Genomic DNA, 27,987 nt, shown 5'->3' on the forward strand with positions numbered 1-27,987 from the left:
CTGTAGATATATTAATATCACACATTGAGACATGCATGTGTTTTAGTATAAAAGTCTATATAAATCAACTAATCCCCCGGGGGTTAATGTTGATCACAGGATGCCCAAACCTGTTTTTCTGCATATCGACTAATTATAAGTAATAATTAGTTTTTCTTCAAATAATTGTAATTTCTTTCTATTGGTTAAAAAAACAGAGTAGACACAGAGTAGACATTTTGGAATTAATACAAAATGACTAAGTTTGACCATGTCATGAGGAAGGTCAAATCTGCGGTCTGTACATCGTATCTCTATGGTCAACCTTTCTGCCAAGTTCATGTAGTTTTAATTCCCTTCCATCGGTTCAAAAGATATAGACAGGACAAGAAATTGGTTATTGACGGACGGACGGATCAGGTGCATAACAATAAATGCAAATTATTTTTTTATTAAATGTCTGAAATGATTTATTAAATTCTTTGAGGATCTGAGACATTTATGTCTAATTAGCTTTCAGTTATAGAACAGCTTTAAGGTACTTATCACTAATAGTTCTTGCAACTCTCCATCCATTCATCAAGGTATTTATTAATCTTTTCTCATGGAATCTCTAACATGGACCCTAGAACAACGACGCAATAATATAGATATGTCTCATTTTATATTCAGAACAAAATGACATTAAGCCCATCAAAGGGTAAACAGTGAGTAAAAAGATGAAAGTGAAAATAAGTTTCCATTTTAAATTAAAGAATTTACTTCTCATAAACGATAGATAACTTGCGTGGCCTAAGAAAAAAATCAGTATCCATCGGAAAAAAACAATAAAACTGTAACGTTCTGTTTACAAAGAGTAGGGCAGCCTTTTTAACTTTAAGGTAAATCATAAAAAAATCCCAATATTAACTATTTGTCAATCATCATTTTAACATTTAATCTTTTGAAATATATTGCTAATTCATCTCAACTGGACAATGAATAAATGAGTATAAAGTTACTTTAACATGACACAATTATGCATATCAATTAAACATGCAACAAGAAAACTTCTATATACTTCTAAACATAAATCAAAATGTATGCAAATAACTAACTGGACAATGAATAAAGGAGTATAAAGTTACTTTAACATGACAAAATTATGCATATAAATTAAACATGTAAAAGAAAACTTATATATACTTCTAAACATAAATCAAAATGTATGCAAATAACTAACTGGACAATGAATAAAGGAGTATAAAGTTACTTTAACATGACAAAATTATGCATATAAAATTTTTATAAATTAAACATGTAAAAGAAAACTTATATATACTTCTAAACATAAATCAAAATGTATGCAAATAACTGCAATTCGTCATAAACTATTATAATAACGTGGTTTTATTATTAATGTATCTCAATTCCAAACCAAAAACACCTTTACCAGAGAAATCATTCAATACATATAAATAATAAAGATATACAAATTTACACCAATATAACGAATATTGTCTTAACCATGTTTTATGATCATCTTGATTCCCATCACTTATAATACACACATAGAGAAAAAGAATACAAAATCAATTTTATGTTATACACATGCATTACAACACTTAAGGAGTCAGTAAGCAGTGATGCAAAAAGCATGTAAAGTAATTCTGCAAGGAATGTCCATGCAAATGATATGTGCTTCTATACAGCATAAAAAACAACAAAAAACATAAATACAAAAAAAACAAAAAAAAAACAAAAAAACAAAAAACAAACAAACAATCAACCTCTTTGTTCTCGACGAATTGAATTACCAAGTAAAGTGACGAATGACAAAAACGAATTTCCAGCAATAATGCACAAACAAGACTTCATTTCAATTATTACCTTTACCTACGGTTCCCCTCTCGCTTCTCTTATAACGGCCATTGAATATTGTAGCCGTGTCCACTTCTCAGCGTCTCCACCTTTGTCTGGATGGTATTGCAGAGCTAAACGTCTGTACTGTGAATTCACAACGCTATTTGAATCGTTGGATGATGTACCGAGAAAGGTGTATGCGTTTTCTAATGCCTCAGATTTTGGCAGGCCAAACACCCACTGTGTCAGCCGATCACAAAGTGACTCAGCAGTTGTTGCAGCAAGAACTCCACCTGCGACGGCACCAACAACCATTCCAACACCTGTTCCTATCGGTCCGAAAATGGAACCAACGGATGCACCAATAATTTCTCCTCCAATTCCGCCACCAATGCCTGCAGCTACCCCTACGCCACAATCTATTATATTCTTCGCGCATCTTACGCCAGTTATTTCCCCAGTCCACCATCGCTTTATATTCAAGATGACATTCCATGCAAGAACTACTGTCACAAGAGCAACTCTTACGACAGGTTGGGCCTTTCGTGCGACGGTTATGGCTCTGCCTCCATAAAGAGCCAATGGTCCACCCATTGCACTGACGGTAGTTGCCAGAGCTCTAAAACTTTCAGGAGGAAGACGAGAAACTGCTCTCATAAAACAAAACTGTGCAACAGTACAATTAACGTCTGATTGGATGGCTAACGCCAATCTTTGACCACCGTCAGGATCATTAATATCTATGTCTTTCAGAAAATTATTCCAAACGTCATACATCATTTGTCGATAATGTGGGTTTTCATCTGCAGTTTTTGTATCTTCAGCCATCCTTTCTGCCACTTTCTTGAATACCATCGCATTGGACATCACGCTCTGCAGTGACCTAACAAATGGCTCTGCACAATCTGAGGATTTCGCCAAAAAGTAAATTACCCGTGCACACGAATCAGCGTCATATTTAAATGCCTCTAGAAGGGCATTTGATATATCGTCTGGTATCGTCAACTGAAGAAAAGAATTATTAATGCAGTAATATCTTATAGGATACTGTATATCAAATTCAAAGAACATCATTCAAGAAAATTTGAATCTGGAATTTTCCTAATATATTAGAATTGAAACATTTTGTTAAAGTAGCGGTATCATCCTCAGACAATTCATTTTCTAAAATAAGTTTTAATGAAAGACAATGGTAAGTTAATTATCCAAATTCAACAAAAACGCAAAAGAAAGAATAAACATTGCCTAACATCGCTCAACCAAGATCTATTTTCAGAAAATTATTATAATTCTTGAATGCAGAAGTAGGTAGTGTGGTCAAGTTTTGGCGTTTCAATTTTGATCCCAGGGTTTTTAACTTATACAACTGCTATGTCAAATATTTTATGGTGAGTGATTTTACAATTCTCTAACTCCGCTAAATTGCTCAATATCTGAACATAAAATAGAGAAAATAAAAATCCATAAAGAAAGTTCAAATAGGCAAAATTGAAAGTGTTGCAGGCTCAGTTCTATTGAGCCTGTGCATGGACGGTACTGTCAAGTGCAAACTACCGTCCAAGAACCCTAGCACCGGCTTATTCAGAGTTCAACATTTTTCGTGTCATTCCATAAAAAGTGGCATATGGTCCCCAAGTAAAAGAAAGCGTTAACGAGAATACCATGAGCGGAACTAAACAAAATGAATTTTGAAAGGGGGTCACAGGTAAAGAAACCTGCATATCACAGACAGACAAACTTAAAAAGTTGGCAACATATCCTAAGGGTGATTCAACATTATTCAAGTAGACATATTGTAAGCACTCAAATAGAAAAATGCCAAAAATTAAAAAAAAACAAAAAACAACAAAACTAGGCGTACCACAAAAACAACGATATTGTCGTGTGAGCGATCTTCAAGGATCAGAAAAATAACATCTCTGATTGAATATATGGGGCAATTTTTACCGTCTCCACACGGCACAAACAACGCTGATGTGGTGATTGAATAAAGAAAATAAGAATCCCTAAAGAAAGTCCAAAATAGTCAGATCGGGCTATATATGATATATATGGTTTGGTTAATGCTGTTTCAGATAAGAAAACGATTATTATTTCTAAATATATTTATGGAAACAGAAATACGACCGTATGGTCATATGCCTTATGTGTTTTCAGCGAAGGTCCATTTTAACATGTGGGTTGGGTCATATTACAAAAAGGCAGCGATCGATCAATGTTTATTGTTGAAATTTGTTAAAACTGATATGTATTACGTTCATGGGTTATTTTTAGATGGGGTCATAATTAAATGTTACAACGGCGCTTTTTCGTAACATGTTAAAATCTTACTATCATGAAGGTGTTTATTTATGTAAGTATAATGAATAAAATGTTTTGATCTTAGAAACACAATTTTTTTTTAATTTTACTTAAAAAATGCATGCATCAATTAAAGTGATAGTTGACTAGAACTAATCAGCATGCGGAAATTGACACAAGCGTTTAAATCCAAATTCTAAATTTTATTAGTGTTTATTCTTTTAGTTGAAAACAGCTTCAAAGTCTAGAACATGTTTCGTAACTGAGCTGAGAAACTATTTAATATCAGTAAAAAGAGAGTGAAAAATATCTTAAAAAGGTGATCCCTCGGAAGCGTTAATCACAACAGAATTACAAAATAACTGTACACTCGGTTTGATTGAATCTGTATATGAAGGATAATGAAAAGTGCAACAGAAGAGCATGGGGCCATTGGCTCGAGAAAAACTAAGACTGAATTATGTTTCAGCATAACTAAAGATTTGAGAGTAAGCCATGAGTTGACCAGTATTCAAATTGTTATGTGAACATTGTGCCACATTTCTGACCCTACAAAATATTGGGGGAGCTGAAAGAAAAAAAAACGAGAATAAAGATCAACAAGACAAAGGCAATGTTTACAGGACGTAGCCCGTCGACACACTCAAGTACAAAAATAAACAAGAGGGCCTAAATGGCCCTAGATCGCTCTCCTGTCCCATCGAATTCAACCGAACAAGGTCTTAGACAAGCATCCTGACCACGTTTGATGCCAATTGAGTAAAAAAGTGACCTCTAGAGTGTTAACAAGGTTTATGCATATTTGGGCAGTGTGACCTAGTTTTTGACCCAAGAAGACCCATATTTTAATTAGGCCTAGAAATCATCAAATCTAACTTGCAGACCAATTTCAAAGATATTTTGATAACAGCAGTAGCCACTAGAGAGTTCACAAGATTTTGCTAATTCTAGCTACAGTAACCTAGTTTTACATTAGATATGACCAATGCTGGATATCTTCAAAGCAATTACCTAGATAAGCATCTTGACTAAGTTTGATGACAATTGAGTCAAAAATGTTACCATTAGAGAATTAACATGGCTTTTCCATATTTGGGCAGTGTGACCTAGTTTTTGACCCCAGATGACCCCTATCCATATTTATAACTTGACCTATAAATCATCAAAAAAAATTTCCTAATCGATTTCCAGGATATTTGGATCAAAACTGCAGCCACTAGAGTGTTAACAAGAATTTTTTGCTATTTTTAGCTCCTATGACCTAGTTTTTGACCTGAGACGACCAATATTCGAACTTGTCCTAGAAATCATCTAAACAAATTTTCTGATAAATTTCCAGAATATTTTGATCAAAATTGCAGCCACTTAAGTGTTAATAAGACTTTTCTACTTTAAGTCCATTTGACGTAGTTTTTGTCTAGAGATGACCCAAATACGAACACTACCTAGAAATAATCAAAACAACCGTCCTGACCAATTTCCATGATATTTGGATCAAAACTGCAGCCACTAGAGTATTAGCATGTTTTTTCCATATTTGGGCAGTGTGGCCTATTTTTTGACCTCAGATCTAGACATCATCAAAACAACTTTCTGACCAATTTCCAGAATATTTGAATTAAAACTGCAGCCACTAGAATGTTAACAATATTTTTTTATATTTTTAGCTCCTTTGAACTAGTTTTTGCACTGATATGACCCATATTCAAACTTCACCAAGAAATTATGATAACAACTTTTCCGACCAATTTCCAGACTATTTGAATTAAAATGCAGCCACTAGAATGATAACATTTTATTTGTCATTTTTAAGCTCCTGTGACCTAGTTTTAGACCCGAGATCACCCAATTCGATTTTTTCTGTATTTCATTCAGACAAACATTCTGACAATGTTTGATTATGATACAATTAAAACTGTGACTGCTAGAGTGTAAACAACCCAAATGCTGACGACTCGCGACGCACAAGGCACGATGTACGACGACGGACATAGGCCTATCACTATACCTCACCTTGACCACTTCGTAGTCAGGTGAGCTAAAAACGCGATTCTGATTTTGTATTGTATTTTTTTCATCTTCCGAAGAACATTCATGTATTACTAGAGTTACTCTCAAGGTATTTGTGTCTTGCATAAGGTATTTGTGTTACCAGCCATAAGGGGAAAATTGAGCACTTTCATTAAGTCATTATAAGTTAGGATGGAAATGGGAATACTAAGTGACACGCGCTCTTGTGCAGCAGGAACGAGGCAAATGATATTGAAATGTTCATTGTTTTTTTTTATTTCAAGTAACTGTTCGTGACTATGTTCAATACCTAGTTCTTGAATCTAATTGGTCAACTTGATATTATTAGTCTTGACTGAGATTAAAAAAAACGAATCTTTTTGTCGAATATCGAGATAAATTCATAACAATTAAACTAACTTTTTTCATGTTTGTAGTGCAGTATGCTATGCTTGTACTTAACTGATAGCATTACGCCTTTAACCAGTAACAATTGAAGTAACTTTTTTATTATACGCTCGAAAGGATTTCGGCGCATATTGTTATGCAACTGTTGTCCGTCCGTCCGTCTGTCCGCTCATGCGTCTGTTAGAACCGGTGAAAGGAAATTGAAACTACTTGGCAGAAATGTTAACCCTAAAAATGCGATGTGTAAAGCGCAGATTAACCTTTCTAAATTCATGGTCAAGGTCACGCTTAGTCATTTTGTTTCAATATCAAAAGTGTGTGTCAGCCCTGTATTTTTGAACCGTGGAAAGAAATTAAAACTATTTGGTAGAAATGTTAACCATAATTACACTATGTGCAGAATGCAGGTTTGACCTTTCTCATGTCAAGGTCATGTCTCATGTCTCATTTTCTGTTGGCAGATATGTAACTTATATTGACAATTTTGGACTTTCTATGATCTAAGTTGGCCCCGCCCCGGGGATTAATTGTTTATATAGACTTACATAGGAGTTTTCCTGTGCGGTCTGTATCTTTTGAACCGGTGGAAGGAAATTGAAACTATTTGGCAGAAATGTTAACCATAATTAGACTTTGTGCAGAGTGGAGGTTTGACCTTTCTCATGTCAAGGTCACACACTTAGTTATTTTTCTAATTTCAACATTTTTTGTCGACCATTTAAACCGATAGTATGAAATTAAATCTATTTAGCAGAAATATTTTTATTACTGAGATGATGTACAGAGCATCGTTTTGAACTACCTCAGGTCAAGGTCGATTTCTCCCAATATATGCGTATTTCTCCTTTTAGTTTCCAAAATCTTTTACTTTATACTGTTTTTTTTAATCAAACTTCATATCTTAAGATTATTTTTCCTCTTAAGACGAACATAGTTGAGGAGTTTTTATAGGTCTATATGATTGAATTATTTTGAAATAAGACAATCTTATTATTTGACATTGATGTTACTTAAGATATTTCTTAATTCTTTAAATAACAATAAGCTGTAAATGAGTCACATAAAAATTATCTTTTCAGGTAATTTATTAAAACTTTGGACATGAATACTGTTTTGCTATATTGCGGACATTCTCATTCTAATTGAAAGACTGATATTGGTTGAATGGCTTATGTAAAGTAGCCGTACATTTTTATTATACACTAAAACAAATTGCTTACTTTAAACAATGAAATTTTGTGCTATATCACATTTGTATCAGTCAAATATATTTCATATATGTGAAAAATAAATATGAAATATAATATGGGCGGAGTCAAAATTCATATTTATTTTCAGGGACCCCTTTCTCATGTTTCTGTCTGCTCCATTTCTGACAGTTATTATTTCAGTTATTCACTTTATTATAGAAATAAAAACGAACATAATTTGTAACATAGCATTTTGATTTTTTGATTATTTTTAGGGCATAATATTTTGTGCTTACTGGTATAGTTTTATTGATATGTTTCTTTGATTTTTTATCATTTAACTAATTTCTTCATATTGGCCATACAATTATGTCATTGAATGAATAAATGACATAAATGAACTCAAAACTTCTTGATTTGTGTGTATCATAGTAATCCGTTACGTTTCCCTATCTAGTAAGAAAATTACGTTAATAGAACCAATTTTTTCATGATGAATACGTATAAGTTACTTTTCTCTATTTAAAGTAAACTAAATTTGTTGGAAAAGATCTTTAAAAGTGAACTCAGGAAACAGGTTTTAGGAATGGACAGACAGACGGACTGAAAGACTCTCCGAGGGTAACTCTTTGTTATCCGAGTATAAGATTTTTAAAAGCAATTTTTAAACAAAAGAGGGGGTAACTTATATTAGATATTTTAAGAAATAAAGAAGTAATAAAAAGGCAACATTTGTCATAAAAAAATCAAAGTTCAAAGGGCTAATTCTGATATTTTTGTGTGCAAGACTTGTAAACCTTGCCGTTTGATGATCAGAAACATGTATTTGAAGTTTTAAGTAAATACCTAAAGAAATAAAGAAGGTATAGGCACGAGGAAATACAGGACTTTGTATAGTAATACAAACGAGTAATGGCGACTTTTGAGCCTCGGTAAGTTCATTATTTTTTATAAATTTAGGATTGGTGAGAAACGTTTCATAAATCCAAACTAGATCAGGTCTATCATAATTATGCAAATTAACTTTCTTCAAATATCAATACCAAGTGCATTGTCCTACTTTTATGGTTTTTGAGAACATTGTTTGAATTTTGCAAAAATTGAAAATGCAGCTTAAGTAAGTTTCACGAAACAGTATAATTTTGTACCAAAATGAATGAAAATTAGTTTTCTTCTGCTGGTGCAGATGTATAGTAAGTAAAACGAGCAATGTCTTGACAGTAAGTCTAACGAAATCAAAATAGTAAGTTTCATGCATGGTTTCTATTTTTTAAATGTAAATTGAAAGGAAAAAATGTATAAGTAAAGAGTTAAGAAATATTATTTTAATTCATAATCAAATTTCTTCTTTTGTTTCGTAATAAGAACGTCGTTTTTAACATGTCGTATCGATACATCGTTTTGGGACGCCATTGTTGAAAATTATGCGATACATTCTTGAGATTTATCTCCTTCATTTCTATGTTAAGTTAACGCTACAATCAATTTAGATAAGTCCATAAGCTTTTATATTTACAATTAGAGATTGTTCTCAAATTATCAAAAGTAAAAACAATTTAACAGGAAGGTGTGTTGCAATCCTACTTAGGTGGCTAGAAGTATTTAAAATTGTTTACTATAAAAACAAGCAATTATCACAGTATTGCAAGCAATCCATAAGTCCCCTACCGGTTAGAACCCCAGCAACATTCTGATTTCAATTTTACCAGTGAATAAATGACACGAATGAATTTAAATCTTTCTAAGTTTGTCTATTTCACAGTAATGTGTTAAGTTTCCCTGCCTAGTAAAGAAATTATGTTTATACAACCTTGTCATATTATTACAATGTGGGATTTTAAAGTGAATCCTATCAGGAATGAAGGAGTAAAAATACAATTTCTCGAAAAAAATCTAAGTTCAAGGGGAACATAACTCTGGAAATAGTCTTGCTAAAGTATTTAACCTTCTCAAAAATGGTGAGTGATAATAAGAAACATATATATGAAGTTTGAAGTAGATACATTAGGAAATAAAGAAGTTATTTAAAAAAGACGGTTTTTTTTTCATAAAAATTCTAAGTTCAAGGGAGGTAATACTGATAATTTTTGTGCTAGAGTTGTAAACCTTGTCACATATGATGTGGTTGATGACCAGAAACTTATATTTAAAGTATGAAGTAAACACCTTAAGAAATAAAGAACTTATAGTGAACAAGCTGAAAAATTTAAATCCGAAATCTTGAAATTCAGGCTATTTGTTGTCATAGCAACCAGAATTTTTATCATAGGAAGAAAAGAAAAAGTCGTGCATAATCTGCAGACTGCTATCTATCCATATTTCAAGTTTCATAAAAATATTTCAATACTTTTTGAGTTATCACTGGATCCAGTTTATGTGTTAAATTTGCCATATTTTCAGACTATTTGTTGCCATAGCAACCAGAATTTTCAACATAGGAAGAAAAGAAAAAGACATGCATAATCTCCATCATTTGTCCATACTGCCATCTACCCATATATCAAGTTTCATAAAAATATTTTCAGTACTTTTTGCGTTATCGCGGGATCCAGTTTTGTGGACGGACGGACTGACGGACTGACAGACGGACGGAGGGTAAACCTAAAGTCCCCCTCCGGTTAAATCGGTAGGGGACAATAAAGACATATTGTGTTTTATTTCTTTGTCTGTAAAATAACGAAAATGATGGGGTTGTAGTTCAGTTTTAAATTCTCTAAATATACTTAACATATTTTACATTGTTTTCAGAATTGACTGCCAGTACATTTGCAAAGTTTCTCGATAAGGATAAACAAGTTTGTCAGAGTTATTAGCGCATTAGAGAGAAACACGGAACCTTAGGGTTATGTGCCCGCTAGTTTAGCATATGGTGTCTACGTTGAAACTGTTCTTACAACCATAATGCGCCAAATGATTTACGGACACAGGTTAATAGGATAAAAAACTAAATGTAATTTTGTTCTTTTTCGAATAAAATGGTGACCCATACATTTAATACACATGAATAACATGTAGCGTATAAAGTCTGCATTTATAGTCGTCAAAATAAAGTGAAACTGAACCTTAAAAAAGTATAATTTTTGTTCTGACAAAATGACAGAATAGAAAATACTCTTTTCTCGAAAAAGCAGTAAAATACAAGTGAACTTAGAATGATTCATAATCAAATTTTAAAGATCTATTTCAAGTGTCTTATTGGTTTTGTGATGTTGCACATGTCTGTGTCTGCTGTCGTTGAGGCCGACTCGCGGCTTCACCAGAAAGTAAATGGTTCGGTCGCATACACATGTGACACCTGTAACATGAGCATTTACACAATAAAATTATTTGAAGACTTCGCGGTTATGAACGATGAGGAGAAAAACGACAGGTCTGTGTGTGAACCTCAAACGCATGTGTTGTTTCTTTCCCCTTTGTGAAAAACTACGTGATCTTCAAATGTTTTTTTTTCGGTGAATGTTCATGTTGAAGGTTACTCTTGTTTATGCTGCCGACCAATGTAAATTTTCTAGTGAACCAGCAAGTTGGTTAATCTGCTTCCATAATTGCAGACGAACTGCTTTATTTTTTTCTTGTGTTAATAACCCCTGCAACATCACAAAATAGATAATTACTCTATATATAGAGCTATAAAACTTACTTCATAAGCTTTTTAAGTAATCAGCGGTATTTGACTGCTACTACTTAACTATTCTATTCCGTCGTTTGTATTACTTAACAGTCACGTGATTCCCTCCCGAAAAAGGCGTAAAAACTTATCTTGACGAGGTCGCCGACGCTTGGCGAGACACTCGGATTTATATCTCAAAACGCATCCTATAGTCAAGATCAGAATGATGTGTATAATCTCCATACTATAACATATCAAGTATCATAAAAATATTTTCAGTACTTTTTGCGTTTTCACAGGATCCAGTTTTGTGATAGACTGACGGAAGAAAAAAAACCTGAAGTCCCCTCCGGTTATACCGATTGGGGGCTAATTTAAGTTATAAAAGGGCAAAAACTTTTCAAATCATAGGATTCAGATAAGTCGACGATACGTACAACTAGACTTAGCCTCTGATCCCCTTTCAAAATTACATATTGTGTTTAGTTCCGCCATTTGTTTTCTCGTTTAGGACATACGCTTTCTATTACTTGGGGACTATACGCCGCTTTTCATGGAATGGCACGGTAATGCCACATTGAAGGTACCAAGATAACCGCCGTATGAACGCATCTGCGGATGATTCTAAATTCCAAATTTTACCATTTCATATTTAAATGTTGAATTCTGTTTAAGCCGGTGCTAGGGGGCGCCGGCAGTAGGTTGCTATTGACAGTACCTACCATGTACAGGCTCAATCAAACCGAGCCTGCAACATTTTCAATTTGGCCATGTTGGGCTTTTTTTAGGGATTCTTATTTCTCTATTTGGTACTGATCATTACTGTATGAAATTGCAGTTTGGATGAAAATGCACCAGAAGTTTTTGAGGAGGACGGACGGCCAGACGGACGGACGGACAGACAGACAGACAGACGGACAGACAGATAGATAGGAAGACAAAAAAGAAGCAATTCTTATCAGTTTTGGCTATTTTGTAGCATATGTATCAGCTACAGTGTAGCAGGCACACCCAGAAATCTTTAATTGGCCAAAACGCCTTATAAATTTATTCAAGGGCAATTACTCAAAAATAATTCAACCGGAAAACCTGTGTGATATGCGCAAGTACTTAAGGGGGCAGGGGACCTAGAAATGAAAATTTTTGTATTTCAGTGTGACCATAAACACCATAAACACAATTCCAAATATTTCAAAATCTGTTTCACAGGCAGATAACCAGTTGCACAGCATTATTCAATGCTATATGACATACATTGAAGAAAATAATAGTTTGCATGTATTGCTCCTTCGAAAAATGACTGACAGCAATTTATATTTACCCCCACCCAGCCAAAATCACAACTAAAATATACCAATTATATGGGCAATCTTCATGAAGGTACATCATACTCCAGAATTCGCCCGATTCCTTTAAAAATATCAGTAACACGCAGTGCAAGCTATGGCATTTTCAGAAATGACCAATAAAGCGTCTGTCATACGTTTAGATTTTTCACAACATTTATCTGAAATTTCTTACTTGTTTGGCCCCAACTGTCAAAACTTGATTTTTAACTTTTTCACCTCCATTCCGAGAGTCAGAAATACATACAAAAGCTACCAAAATGCTTAGTTTTTCGGGTAAAAAACCCAAAAATACTTCTCATTTCCTTCACACAACAAGAAAGAATTACTAATGACAGAGAAATATCAGAAGTTATCATTACCTTCAAAACACCATGTCTGAGTTATTAAAAAATTTGACCGGGGCCATCATTCGAATATGTCCCCTGCCCCCGTTAGATATCAATCCAATCCTGTTTTATATAGAATATTTCGGTCTCGTGTAAACAAATAGTAATAACTGGGAGTTGTCCAATACAATTAAAATAAGTGGATTCATAGATACAAAAGCAAACAATACATTATGAAATCGTAATTTATATCGCAGAAAAATTCGTTTGTATTTTATTAGTAACCATCACCAATTTCTTTAAGATATTTATTTGAAGCCTATACATGTACAGTAATGTTAATTAATCTGTTCCATATATTTGGAATTTACATGATCGTATGACTGCACAATAAAAGCAGCAGGCGCGCAAATTGTACACTTTCTTATGGGAAGGGAGATGGCTTGGTTTGATTAAGTTAATTGTAATAAATCACGCAAAACCCTTTCATTCTTTGAAATGCGCGCTATTGACAACTTCTATACATTATTATTTTATTTGAAATGGAATAACATTTGTAGTTAAATACTGCAATACTTATATTATATTCTTTATTTCTTCCCTTACCTCCCATGCACCCACCGGAACTAGAAATGAGATAAATAACTTCATTTAACTTGGATATTTTGTATTTTAATGTAATGGTCTTTTGTAGTCTTTATATATCACATTGGACTTTATCTGTATAATTATGTTTCCTTTACTTTATATTTTTGCATATTATCATTTTGTATTCAAAATGCATCAACTTAACTTTTATGTTTATCAGCAGTAAACAGGGTTTGTAAAATATTTTTCAAGGATGTAGCCCTACATCAAGTGGTACTAGTCACAAGATAAAAGGGCAAAGGTTTTTAGACTATGGTTCTTCCTGCCGCCTGGGCGAGTCGCCCATAATTTGCAAAATAATTTATGAACAGTAGATATATATATCTTTTGATTATATCATAATCTATTCTTAGACAATAAAGACGTCTGGCGGCTCTGCCAGACATTATCAATCAAAGTTCTGTGTTTGTATTAAATCTACTGATTATGACACAAATTAACAAGAAAAGCATTGATGCAAAGCATCAAAGGGCGACGCCAAAAGAATTTGATCCAGATTTGCACCTAAATACTTAACAAAAGATGTGTACTTTATAGCAGTACCATTACATGTGACCTGGAGGCTAGGGCCAGTTTAAGTTGAAACTTAAACCAAAAAAGAATAGACTCTGTCTTGCCAAGATGCAAAGACAATTTATAGTCAATTAAGCAATCTTATAAGACTCATGCTATAAGAAAGAATTTCTTCAGATTTATTTTACGAGACACAAGGATTCCTGAGTCATCAGCATATAATCACAGGCACGAGTATCGGACCTTGGAAGAAAAAATATGACCAGATGACCAGATTGATAAAAAAACTGTGTTTATAAAAACCAGAAAAAAAATGTAAATAATGATCCCCTTTAAAAATATACTATCAACTTGAAGTATATTTTTAAGTGGGGTCATTATTTACATTTTATTTTGGTTGTTGACACTTTTAAGATGAACACATGTTTTTTATCAATCTGGCCATATTTTTTCTTCCCAGGTCTGATACTCGTGCCTGTGCATTATAATAAAAGCTTATTGCTTAGGGTTGAAGACATGTCATTGACATATATTAGACATAAAAGAGGACCTTAAATGAACATCAGGGGGACACCATAGGTACTCAGAGCAGTAGTAGAATGAGTACCAGCCACATCCACCAGCTGCGGTCTATCAGAGATAAGACTTAAACCATGTAAGAAGGTCATTATATATGGCAGATGCTTGAAGTTTCATGAAGAAGAAGAAAAACAACTTCTTCATGTGCAGTATAATGTGTTCAACTGTATCAAATGCCTTTTGTAGATCTAAAAGTATCATGCAATACTGCCTTTGTCCATTTCAAATAATGCAATCTGTTAAATGAATCAAACATGTGTCAATTGAAAAACCACTTCTAAACCCTGACTGAAACTGCCTGACCATGACTCGAACCCATGACTTTCAGAAGACCAACTGAGCTATCCGGCCGGCTACACATTTTCTCTTTAATAATGAAACAGTTCTAAACCACAACATATTTCCCCACTATATCGATTTGTGTCCGTGAATTTCTTATGTTACAGAGCATAGGTAATTGAACTCATGCTTATAATTGCAGTCACAGATTGAGAAACACTTTGAGCTTGACCAGAACTCAAACCTGTGACCAACATAAGAAATTTTATGAAGGCTGATTTGTATTTTGCATCAAGGGCACCGGGCAAAAACATGAAAATGCAACAAACAAACCAATTTGTGGTAGATTGTATTTTCATGTTTTCATCTGGCGCCCGGTTACTTTTTGTACTATGTTGGTTTTCATGTGGCACAAATTACCCACTATAAATTTAGTGCACAAATTTATTCAAGGGCAAGTAACAATCTACTCTATGTAGTCTGTTGTCGGGTTGACTCAGGAGACCTGAAGGTTGAGACCGGTGTCCCTTCATTACAAATAGATAAGACAGAAGCAGTCCTTTTCAAACTATGCACATGTTAGAAAAAAAATAGAATAACTATTCAGAATATGATTTTTTGAGACTTTATTAATTATATTGCTTGATCCAAGTTTAACTTTAAATGAAAGTCTCATCCCTTTAAAAATAATGACATAACTGTATCTCTTTAAATGCAGAAAAATTATAAGTCTCAACATATTAATATACTACAGTCTAAGATATAAATGTATGCACATAACATTAATAATTCCCAGTTTATATTAAATAAATATGAAATCCTAACATTAACATTAACATGCTTTTGATGACCTTACAACTGGTGAATTATATACAACCAAAATAGTATTATAAGTAATACCTAAGATAGACAGAAAACAACAAATAATTTAGTAAACATGAGTTACTTCCCCTTAAAATAGAGAAAACCTGAAACCCAAAAAGAACACCCTAAACAGCAAAATTATGAAATGCTGCATGCTCAGTTTAATTAAGCCATGCAAATTAATGGTAAAGTATTCATAAAAAATAGATGGCCATGTGACAGCAGTAATTGCAGAAAATCGGATAGCTTTCAACATCCGGATACTGGTACACTTTGTAAAAACAACCATTCTGCGCAACAGATAAATGTAATATGGATAAAATCAATAGGATAATCGTTTACAACAGTTCCATTACCTATCCTTATACTCAATTGCAGGTGAACTTTCTTCTTGTAGGAAAATTTTGAAAATGTATAAATGAATGAATGAACTGATACGGTCTCAATCTAGACCACAACGATATTCGAAATCCGGGTTTTAGTATTGTCAATAAAACTAGGGGACAAGCTGTTAAACTTAACCTGCAATTTCGTGAAAATAATATCACAATGTACATGCTTTTTACATAAATTTATTAAATACAAATATAACAACACATTTGTTTACTTGATTTTTACGAATCAAAATAAAACTAATTAACACAACATGAAATTAACTGCTAATAATAACAGATCCTTCCATAGGCAAAAATAAAAAGCATTCCATAACAGACGACGCCGCTCACCGGCGTCGCCAACAAGGAGGAACAGTGGTAATAGTAAAACATAAATATATATATATATATATATATATATATATATATATATATATATATATATATATATATATATATATATTATATATATATATATATATATATTATATATATAAATAAAACAAAAAACACAGTCCATGAGTTAACTTATTTAATTATTTGCCAACCGGTTTCTCTTATGATCATCAGGGCAAATGTGACGTCGTCGCATAGTAACGACAACGTTTTTGTGTACACATGTGTACGCATAATCTAAAAATAGTAACGTCATTATATAGTATTAAGTTTTGGATTAAAAACATCAATAAAATAGCGTTCTTTAGATAACCTAGCTGAAACGTTTTTACTGTGAAATTTATAAAATGGGAAAATACAAAATTTCGGGTCTTTTTTAGAGCATTTATCTAAATGCTCACTTAAAGGTAATTGTCTGGTTGATGGGTCTCTTATCTGCTTAGCATGAACAGTTTTTTCTGTTTCTGAGTTTGTCACCTGTTTGGCCTATGTAAAATTCTTTGCAGCCGTTGCAAACTAAAACATATAAAACATTTTCAACAGTACAGTCCATATTTTCTTTTGTATGAAATGTTTTATCCTAAATATTTAAAGAATATCCTTCTATTAAATAATCACAGAGGCCACACCTCTGTTCGTTGCATTTTTTAACACAGGGCATTATATGGATGATCATAAGAGAAACCGGTTGGCAAATAATTAAATAAGTTAACTCATGGACTGTGTTTTTGTTTTATTTATATGTGACTTTTTTCCGGCACTTGTTTTCATTTTTTGTATATATATATATATATATATATATATATATATATATATATATATATATATATATATATATATATATATATATATATATATATATATATATATATATATATATATATATATATATATATATATAATCATGGTTGCTGAAACCGAAAGTACAAAATGCCAACTGTTGGCATTTACTCGGATTTGTTTAAAATCGTACATCAGTGGTTATATTTAAATAGAATATTTGGTTCATTACACGTAAAATGAATGAATGTTATCATTAAACCTGTAATATGGTTTATTGTACATGTACTTAAAGAACCATGTTATAAATAATGTACGATACATAAACAGCAAAAAAAAATCGTATAAGCCATTTAGAAATTATTCATTTGATTAAAAAACAGAATTTAAGTATCAAAACAAAAAGCAATTTATTTTTTTTTAAACTTTTTTTTATAGAAGAAACTTCAACATTGGTTTCCCCCCAAAAACCGAGGAAACCATACAAGCTCAACATTTTCTTTAACAAATGTTTCTTAATACTTGAACCTTCGAGTGCCTCATGTACAGCTATAAATAAATTCATATATTTGAGGTTTTACTGAAAACCATTTTCTGATATTTATAAACTGATTATGTCATAATTATGTAGACCAATTTGTTCAGGTTTAATAAATGAAACTAATCAATGGGATATTTTAGAAAATGGGGCTAGCAAGAATTGTCCGGAACTATAGATAGTATATCGAATATAAGCGATAATTCTTCAGATTTTAAATGATAAAAAAATTCCTTTATATGCAAATTTACGGATAAAAAAATACATTTAAAATACTGCAATATATATTTGAAGTCAACGACCTTATCCATTTGGCGTCGATAATCTTCATCATTACGAAATAGTCTTTTAAAAGATGTTAAGTTATACCGCGTTAATGTACATTAATTGATGAAAAGATTCATATCATTTTTTTTTTAAATTTTATCTTAAGACTTAAATACGAAAACAGCTGCCAGTCATCATCATTTGTATTTGGAGATGGGGTGCATCGTAAAATATATTATTCTTATAAATACAATCAATTAAATAAAACACCTCGCCGACTTTTCGTAAGAATCCCGGAAAAAATACACATGGAAAGAAGTTCTCCGTGTCACTTTTAATGTAAACGAATACAGAGGGTTTACTAATTGCATAATGAGTTTCAAGGTATATGTATATGTTAGTGTTCATCCGTGCTGTTCTACAGAAATTAGAAACTTCGACGGGAGCGATACAAAATCAGAAATATCGTCCAGAGGTATACATAAATTATGAATTTCTTTTACTTTTACCGTCAGTAGCATCTGATACACACGAGATTCGAGTTTCAAACATTTACACGGTCTTTCAGTCGCTTTCTACGCCATTAGTGAAACGTTGCGATTTTCGTTGCTTTTGGCCAATCAGAAGACTCGTTACAAAATATCGAACAGCTGATTGACAATGGCGTAGAAAGTAATCTAAAGACCATGGAAAGGTTTGAAATTCGAATTTTGCGTGTATCAGATGCTACTGACGGTTGTGAGTGGTCCAACTTAATGTATTTAGTAATATTATTTAGTAAATTCAAGTGATTTTGACCCATACTCAGCTGACATACATGTATTAGTCTATGTTTACGTATCGAATTGCTGTGCCGCAATTCTGTCTACCAAGGATTTTTAGCACGGATTCGCTCGTTTCCTGATAGATATTTAATGAACGGGAAGGGCTAGAGACTTGGGGTTGGTCTCATTTTGAAGCTTAATATAAACGTGAAATAGTGATAAAAGTTTTTTTAATTGTCTGGCCAATTGTTTTCACAACGGCCCGGGAAATGAATCCCTTGCTCGTAGGCTCGAATCTGGAGTTTCCGGCCTTCTCTAAACTTATAGTATATTTTTAAAGGGGGTCATTATTTACATTTTTTTTTTGGTTTTTTGACACTTTTAGGATGAACACAGGTTTTTTATATGCCCGAAAGAATTTCGGACATATTATGTTATACCCCCTGGCGTCCGTCCGTCTGTCCGTCCGTCCGTCCGTTAGCAATTTGGTTTCCGGAGCATAACTTAAGTTCCATTTGGCCCACAATATTCAAACTTCATAGGATGATTGTCCATATTGGGTAGAAGACCCCTATTGATTTTGGGGTCATAAGGTCAAAGGTCAAGGTCACTATGACCTTAAAACTGAAAACGTTAGCAATTTGGTTTCCGGAGCATAACTTAAGTTCCATTTGGCCCACAATATTCAAACTTCATAGGATGATTGTCCATATTGGGTAGAAGACCCCTATTGATTTTGGGGTCATAAGGTCAAAGGTCAAGGTCACTATGACCTTAAAACTGAAAACAGTTTCCGGAGCATAACTTAAGTTCCATTTGGCCCACAGTGTTCAAACTTCATAGGATGATTGTCCATATTTGGTAGAAGACACCTATTGATTTTGGGGTCACAAGGTCAAAGTCACTATGACCTTAAAACTGAAAACAGTTTCCGGAGCATAACTTAAGTTCCATTTGGCCCACAGTGTTCAAACTTCATAGGATGATTGTCCATATTGGGTAGAAGACCCCTATTGATTTTGGGGTCATTAGGTCAAAGGTCAAGGTCACTATGACCTTAAAACTGAAAACAGTTTCCGGAGCATAACTTAAGTTCCATTTGGCCCACAGTGTTCAAACTTCATAGGATGATTGTCCATATTTGGTAGAAGACCCCTATTGATTTTGGGGTCACAAGGTCAAAGGTCAAGGTCACTATGACCTTAAAACTGAAAACAGTTTCCGGAGCATAACTTAAGTTCCATTTGTCCTACAGTGTTCAAACTTCATAGGATGATTGTCCATATTGGGTAGAAGACCCCTTTAGATTTTGGGGTCACAGGTCAAAGGTCAAGGTCACTATGACCTTAAAACTGAAAAACAGTTTCCGGAGAATAACTTAAGTTCCATTTGGCACACAGTGTTCAAACTTCATAGGATGATTGACGATATTGGGTAGAAGACCCCTATTGATTTTGGGGTCACAAGGTCAAAGGTCAAGGTCACTTTACCTTAGAACTGAAAACAGTTTCCGGAGCATAACTTAAGTTCTATTTGGCCCACAGTGTTCAAACTTCATAGGATGATTGTCCATATTGGGTAGAAGACCCCTATTGATTTTGGGGTCACAAGGTCAAAGGTCAAGGTCACTATTACTTAGAAATTGAAAACAGTTTCTTGAGCATAACTTTAGTTCCATTTAGCCCACAATATTCAAACTTCATAGGATGATTGTCCATATTGGGTAGAAGACCCCTATTGATTTTGGGGTCACAAGGTCAAGGTCACTATTACCTTAAAACTGAAAACAGTTTTCGGAATATAACTTAAGTATCATTTGGCCTACTGTGTTTAAACTTCATAGTATGATTGTCCATATTGGGTAAAAGACCCCTAATGATTTTGGGGTCACAAGGTCAAAGGTCAAGGTCACTTTTACCTTAGAATTGAAAACAGTTTCTGGGACATAACTAAAATATCCATTTGGACCACAATATTGAAACTTCAAAGGAGGATTGTTATTTGAAGGAGGTAATACTTTATTTTAGTTCCATGTCTTACAAATGCTTCATTTTTACTAAAAAAAAAAAACACTTTCGGGCATATAATGCTCCGCCTGGCGGTGCTCTTGTTTATCAATCTGGTCATATTTTTTTCTTCCCAGGTCCGTAGTCTCAATTTTTCGACGGCAAGACAGACCGATTTTATAATCTGATATTTCATAGATGTCTGTCTTTACGTCTCAACCAGTTACGATCAAAACTGTGTCGGAAATCAAGCCGAGCAAAATTTCAATTTTTTCACTGCAACATGAAAATTTTCACACTGGCATGTATATTTGTTGTTATAAACCATACATTGTCTTTAAAAGAATCATAAAATGACAAAAAATAACTTAAATTACCTAAAAAACTTTAAAATGGTACCTGTCGCTGAAATGTAAACAGCGAACGTGATAACCAATGACATTTAAACATATTAGTACACCCGAGGAGGCTGCACGCGGTAAACACATACAAAAGCGCTATATATCGTAAACATTTTTAAAGGTGTTATAGTAAATATTTTGAATTCATTTAGATTTAGAAACCACTGGTGATGAATATATCCTTCAAAATTATATTTTCGTACGCTTGTCGCCGAAAAAAATCACATAGTTTTTATTGCGAAAACCCGGAAGATCCCTCCGACAAAATTTCAGCAAAAGAATTAATTGACATCAAAACATTTATAATAACAGTCCACATAAATGATCAGTATTATCAAAATAAAAGTATCTTTAAAGAAACAAATAAATAACAGGCAGATTCTATGAATGTGCCTAACTATAATAGAACGACTTAAGTTAACTACGCTCTCTCTTTTTTTATCCCGACCTTTAATATACGTACCTGTCCCGACAGAAACATTTAAATATTAAAAATTTTGTAAAAGAAAATTAAAGCATGGTCCAAAGTACCTAGTATTCGTTTACCCGGTTGTGATTTAATTCAAGAGATGTTGTAATCATATTGAATAGAAAAAACAAATGAAAAACAAGCGCCAACAAAGTGCCCTTTTTCCCCCTTTCCTTCCTGTACAACTAGAATTGAAGTAGTCAATAGTTTAATGACAGAAAGTCATGCAGATCCTTTTGTCTACAGCGGTCAAATTTTGTCCAGAGCAGGGAAATAATTATTTCATGCGGAGAAAGACGTACAGAAATGAATGACGCTTGCTTTGTTCTAGCGCAACGTATCGTAAGTTGATCAGATAATAAAATCGGTCTGTCTTGCAGTCGTAATTAATATCTAGACTAAGTCCATCTGTGATAAAAGTTATGAAATTCAAATCTTGGATACATTAAATGAAAGAGAAATTTAAAGAATAATCAACTAGTTTTTTTTGTAAATATTAAAAGCACATGTATACAACATGACTTACAGTCGAGGATCGTATCGTATCGGGGGAAAAACACAGATGGTTGTAGTTATTCGCTCAGCGCGTAAATTGTTTACGGCATGGCTTCAGTCATGCTTTAAATTATCAACAGAATTTACGAAAATCTTTATAATTTTTAGGTGATATTTGCCTGTGAAGTGATTGATGTTTATAATATCTTTCTTCCAGTCTAATTTATTGAAATAAATGAAATGGAAAATTATAAATGAAAAAAAATCGCCGAAAAATCGTATGTTAGAGCTCTTGAAAGATAAGCAAAGAAAATGTAAAATTTCTCCGCATAATCTTCGTTTACATCAAAAACTGGAAAAAAAACTCCGCTATTTATAACACAATTCATAGAACTTATACTTTGGTTTTCTTACATATATGCGGAAAATGATCAGACGTAAATGATTGAGGGGATATTCCTACGTTATCGCGTGAAAGAGCGGATGAAATTACCGATCGCGTTACTGGAAAAAATGTATTTCTAAATCACGTTTTCTTGATATTAGGAAATGATATTCTAATTTTAAAATGTTTATTATTATTTTCATTTCCCTGTAATGATTTGTAGATTGTGTAAGAAAAGAAATAGATATTAAACAGCAAACTCCTTGATAAACGAAACATTGGAGGTTGATACACTTTGTGAAATATATAGTTATTTATCAAGTTTCAACAGTGGTTTGAAATCTTCGTATTAATAATGATAATAATAATAATTTTAATTAAAATAATAATGATAAAAGGAAAACGTGTATCTTTCCCGGGGATCTTTTATTTTTAAGGTTGTTTTGTTGTTGTTCTTTTTGTCTTTTTTTCTAGTAGCCCCATTCATTATGTTGGTACTTTTTACGAAGTGACATACAGTAACTAACAAACTTTCTAAGAAATATGTATACATTCTCGTCAGTTTTAATATAATATACATATAGATAGCAATTGCAAAATGACAGTATCAATGCCCAGGACGCGTGTATTAATCTATACTAAACGTTTGAGTTATTGCCTGGGTACCCTAGTTAATTTATTCACTAAAGGACTAAATAAAACATTTGCAGACGAAACAACCACAAAACCCGTTTTCATGTGTACAACGGAATTCCCGCAGTACATACTGCAAGCTAGTGAGATTTATCAATACACTACCGTTAGGTAGTTTTAGCGGTGTAAAACAAAAAACGTTGATATGAGTAGGAATTTGTAACCGTTGTCAGGGGCGTAACTAGGCGTACTCCTGTACGCCCATGCGTACAAATCAGTCCTGTATTCCGAAAACTCACATGCGCTAAAAGTTCTAAAAAAGTGATAAAAACAGAGGGGGTAGTGTGGTCGGGCAACATATATTCATATAGGCCTACTAAAATTTATTATCATTATATAAAAAAAATCATAACATATACAGTATTTAATATTATACCTCATTTGCATACGCCCTTCTATATTTAATATGACGTCATCCGGTCCATAAACCGCATACAGACCGGGGGCGGTCCATAATTTTATATGGACCGGATGACGTCATATTAAATCTTAAAGTTCGTGTTTTTTTGCCTGTTTAATTTGATTAACAAAAATTGAATAACAAAAGAAGAGCATGATTTTTTTTTTGCTGTATCGCTTGAAAATAATTATTCCGACTAGGGTTTGAAATATTTCACACACTGAACAAATAAATTATTATTTGAAAGTAAATTATAGTAAAAATGTCAGCAACAAAAGGGATGAAAGGATTTAGATTCGGAAGGTATATGTCCCTCAGCTGCGCTTCGGGCCATATACCTTCCTCAGTCTGACCAATCCGTCCGTAAACTTGCATATTGCCCTCAAGGCCATGCATTATTTGTTAAATATAATTAATATCTTTTAAAATGATCTATATAGCGATATCTTATACAGATTCAGCGGAGAAAAGTTACGAAAGGCTTAAAGTGCTTGGTTCAGCGACGACTCTTGGCCAAGATATTCCCCGAGCGTTGGCGGCATATGTTTTGCGCATCGTGCTTCTTTTATTCGGCGAGCAGGTCGCCCGCAGTAATTTTTCCAAAACCCTTTACCCTTTATTTCCCATATTGGCCCTTTTGTGTTCTCTATTGGTTTTGGTAGGGTGCTTTCTGGGTACCCTTTTTGTGTGGCTATATTGTGTAGGGAGGTTGCGTTCTGCCAACGTCGCCTTGTATGTTTGATTTATTTCTCATCTTTTAATCAGAAAACATGTAACAAATTCTCAAAGTTAGGAGATTTTAAAATATCTTTGCGTGTACTTTTTGATATATTAGCGGCGATGTCTATACGCCGTATAAGAGGGGAAAATAGCCATTTTTTTGCTATAATATACGGTTAACGCACGTTTTTCCGTGTTATAACGTCTGCAGAGTCCCGAGGAACGGTAGTAGTATTTGGATAAATACTGTTCAAGCACAAGGATTAAATTTATGTGTTTTGTACTTAATATATATCATGAATCTGTTTTAATATTTTATGTTATAATAGCGTCAACGTACGTTTATTTCGTGTTATAAAGTCTTCAGAATCCCTCGGAACGGTTGGAGCCCTCGTCCTACAGGACTCGGGCACCAACCGTTCCTCAGACTCTGCAGACGTTATAACTCGGAAAAAAACGTGCGTGAACCCTATATTAAAAAAGTAATGAAACATTTAACAGTGAACTTAGTCACAATTTCACAATATTATCATTCTTAATACAGTAAACTTCACTTATAGCGAACACGGTTATAGCGAACTTTCGGTTATAGGGAACAATTTATTTTGGCCCGAATTTTGCCCTTCTTTATTTAATATAAAAATATGGTTATAGCGAACACGGTTATAAGGAATTATCGCTTATAAGGAACTCATTTCTTAGTCCCAATCTAGTTAAAAGTACAGAAAATTACACTTTTATAACGAACTCCAAAATATTGGCTTTTCGTTTTCATTGGCACGGATTAAAACTCGGCAGAATGTACCGTTTATCGTTGTATGAACTTCAATACATCTATTAAAATGAATTTGTATAGCTTTCTATTTAGGATATTTTTAGCATGAGCTCTTTTCACCAAGATAAAACGGTTATTTATTTATTTTCGTCAATAGTTTTGCTCGCGTAAAATAATTATAATAATCTATAATCGGTTTTCAACATAATCACGCATGCTTGCAATCTGCAATGTACGCTTGATTTAAATGAAAAGAAATCTTTATCTTCCATAAGTAAAAGTCACCCTTCAATTATAATAGAAGATATTCAAAATCTTGTTTATTCTCAATCATGGAAAGAAAACGAAAAGACAGCCGTAGACAACTTTGCATAACAACAAAACAGACGTCTAGTGTTTGTTTTTGTTTGTTTATTTATTCATTTATTTTTAGTTTAAAATTTATTGAATACGGGAGATTTTTTGCTAAACATCATTTTGAAGGTCGCAAAATAACAAATTTGTGCTGCAAAATATCAATTATAAATATAAGAAAAGTTTTATGGTATATATACGTATTATACATATTTTAAAATTTATAAAAATTAGTTTGAAATCATCACCAATATGTTGTCAATGTAGCCTCTAGATAGTCACGAAATGCCAGGATATCGCTCCTTTTTTCAAAAATTTTCTCGGGGGAAGCATGCCCCCCAACCCCCCTAGTTAAGGAGTACATAGCAAAATAGCTCAGTTACGCCCCTGGTTGTGCATTAAAAACATATAACTTTCTGATCAATTTTCTTTAAATTAATTCTATTTTGAATAAGCTTTGCAGGTATTGTAATTTTTTCCAAGAAATGTTGAGTTTAAATAAATATTTGAAGCTGTCAAAGTTAGCGACGAGATTCTGGTCGCTGGCACATACACAAAGAAGGAAAACTTTCCGCATTGTTTTGAATCGTAAGTGGGTTGTGCGCGAAGGGCGACCATCTTATATATAAAAAAAGCCCTAAAGCGCACAATTTGTTGGGCTACCCAGGTCCGATACTCGTGCCTGTGGTTTTAATTTGTAAAACTGAAGACTGAGACACTGTTGTTATTTTTGTAGAGCTGCAAATAACAATTTCTTGCTAATGTAAAGGAAATGTACACTCTGCTCTAGCTAATTTCTATTTAATGCTGAGAATTAAAATCGAAAATGAAACAAGTTTAATATTATTGAATTTTGCGAGTCGAAACCGAAAGCATCGTCGGATACCCACGATTGATAAACATGTCACATAACATGCATGAATGATAATGGTTCGGCCGTGGGTATCCGACGATGAACCGAAAGAAGCTGACATTAGATCTATCTGGATTGTATGGCTAAAGATAGCTTTCTCAGGAAATCCAAATAATTATGAAATGAAGCAAAACAAAAAGATCTACATGCAAGATGAAAAAAAATGTAGATCTGGACTTATGATTATATTTCTTAGATTCCCTTTGCATATTTTTCTAGGTCATTTACCTGAGTTTTCGGGTATTACAGCTTTAATATGTCGTCATGTGATGTATACACAAAATATAGAAAAATATTGTTTTAAAAAAGTGAACGAAACTTAACTATGGACATTTTTTTACAGAAGTGATTAAAAATTTGTTTGTAAATTTTTTTTTTGATTTGTGAAGATGCAGATATTTTAAGTTGGAAGAAAACGGAAACCGTAACCAGATTATAATAAACACATACATTTACTCAATTTGGAAAATAGTTTGCCGAAACCAAAAATACTTCTATACGATTGTAAATTGTTGTTCGTGTAGACCTTCATCAAATGGAACATTACTTTTGAAAACTTATTTTCAGCCCTGTCTACGTAAAAAGCCTCAGTGGAGTATCTTTTATAAGATAAGCGCATTTTTAGCTCGAAACTTCATTTACAGTAGCATAAGTATGAACAATTAGTATTTGAAAAGTTTAATCAAGAGTTCTACTCCAAACTTCCAAATTCTATCTTGGAAGAGTTAGACGTAGGATTTGCCAGATTCTATTTAAAAATAAATAAATAAATAAATAAATAAAAATAAAAAAATGAAGAAAACAATTAGATCATAAAAATTAGATTAAGAGTTCATAGAAATATAATGATACTTACTGCCATTGTCGATGGTGGTCGTTTATCTACTCAAATAATCTCAAACGTTCTGTTCACAATGTTATATATTTTGAGCATACCCTGGAATATAAGACTAGGATTCCCACAACCTTCACCTGTTGCGCATTATTGTGAAACCAGGCAGTGACGTATACAATCATACAGGGGCGCTCACAGGGCAAAAATACCAGTGCATAGCTAGACCGGGTAGATGTTTGAAACATGAAAGTGAAAGTAGACATTATGTTTTTGTAAAGTACATTACGTAACAACCTGTAAACACATGTATAAATCATATAATATATAATGTATTGGTTACTGAGTATGAATTGTCCAACGCATAAAAAATGTTTGTCCAATATCGAACAAATGAAAACTGGCATAAGTCATATGACATTCTCCATAATACAAGGGTGCATGCGTTTTCGAGCGCAAAGTGATGAAAACCGTGCATATTTATAAGGTCAAATGTAAACCCACCATTCAAGTAATTAAGCGGCAGA

At 33.2% G+C, this 27,987-nt stretch overlaps 1 protein-coding gene across 1 annotated transcript; it reads right to left on the reverse strand.

The window, feature by feature from the left end:
- Positions 1-419: 419 nt before the first annotated feature.
- On the reverse strand, positions 420-27,938 carry LOC132734633 (uncharacterized). The gene is made up of 2 exons (XM_060721426.1): positions 27,485-27,938; positions 420-2,826 (listed from the first exon to the last, which is right to left on the reverse strand). The coding sequence occupies exons 1-2, from the start codon at positions 27,488-27,490 to the stop codon at positions 1,855-1,857; spliced, it is 978 nt and encodes a 325-aa protein (XP_060577409.1). The 5' UTR covers positions 27,491-27,938; the 3' UTR covers positions 420-1,854.
- Positions 27,939-27,987: the final 49 nt, after the last annotated feature.

The sequence above is a fragment of the Ruditapes philippinarum genome, unplaced genomic scaffold, assembly GCF_026571515.1.
Source record: "Ruditapes philippinarum isolate M1 unplaced genomic scaffold, ASM2657151v2 ctg1892_1_1_1_1, whole genome shotgun sequence".
Lineage (NCBI taxonomy): Eukaryota > Metazoa > Mollusca > Bivalvia > Venerida > Veneridae > Ruditapes > Ruditapes philippinarum.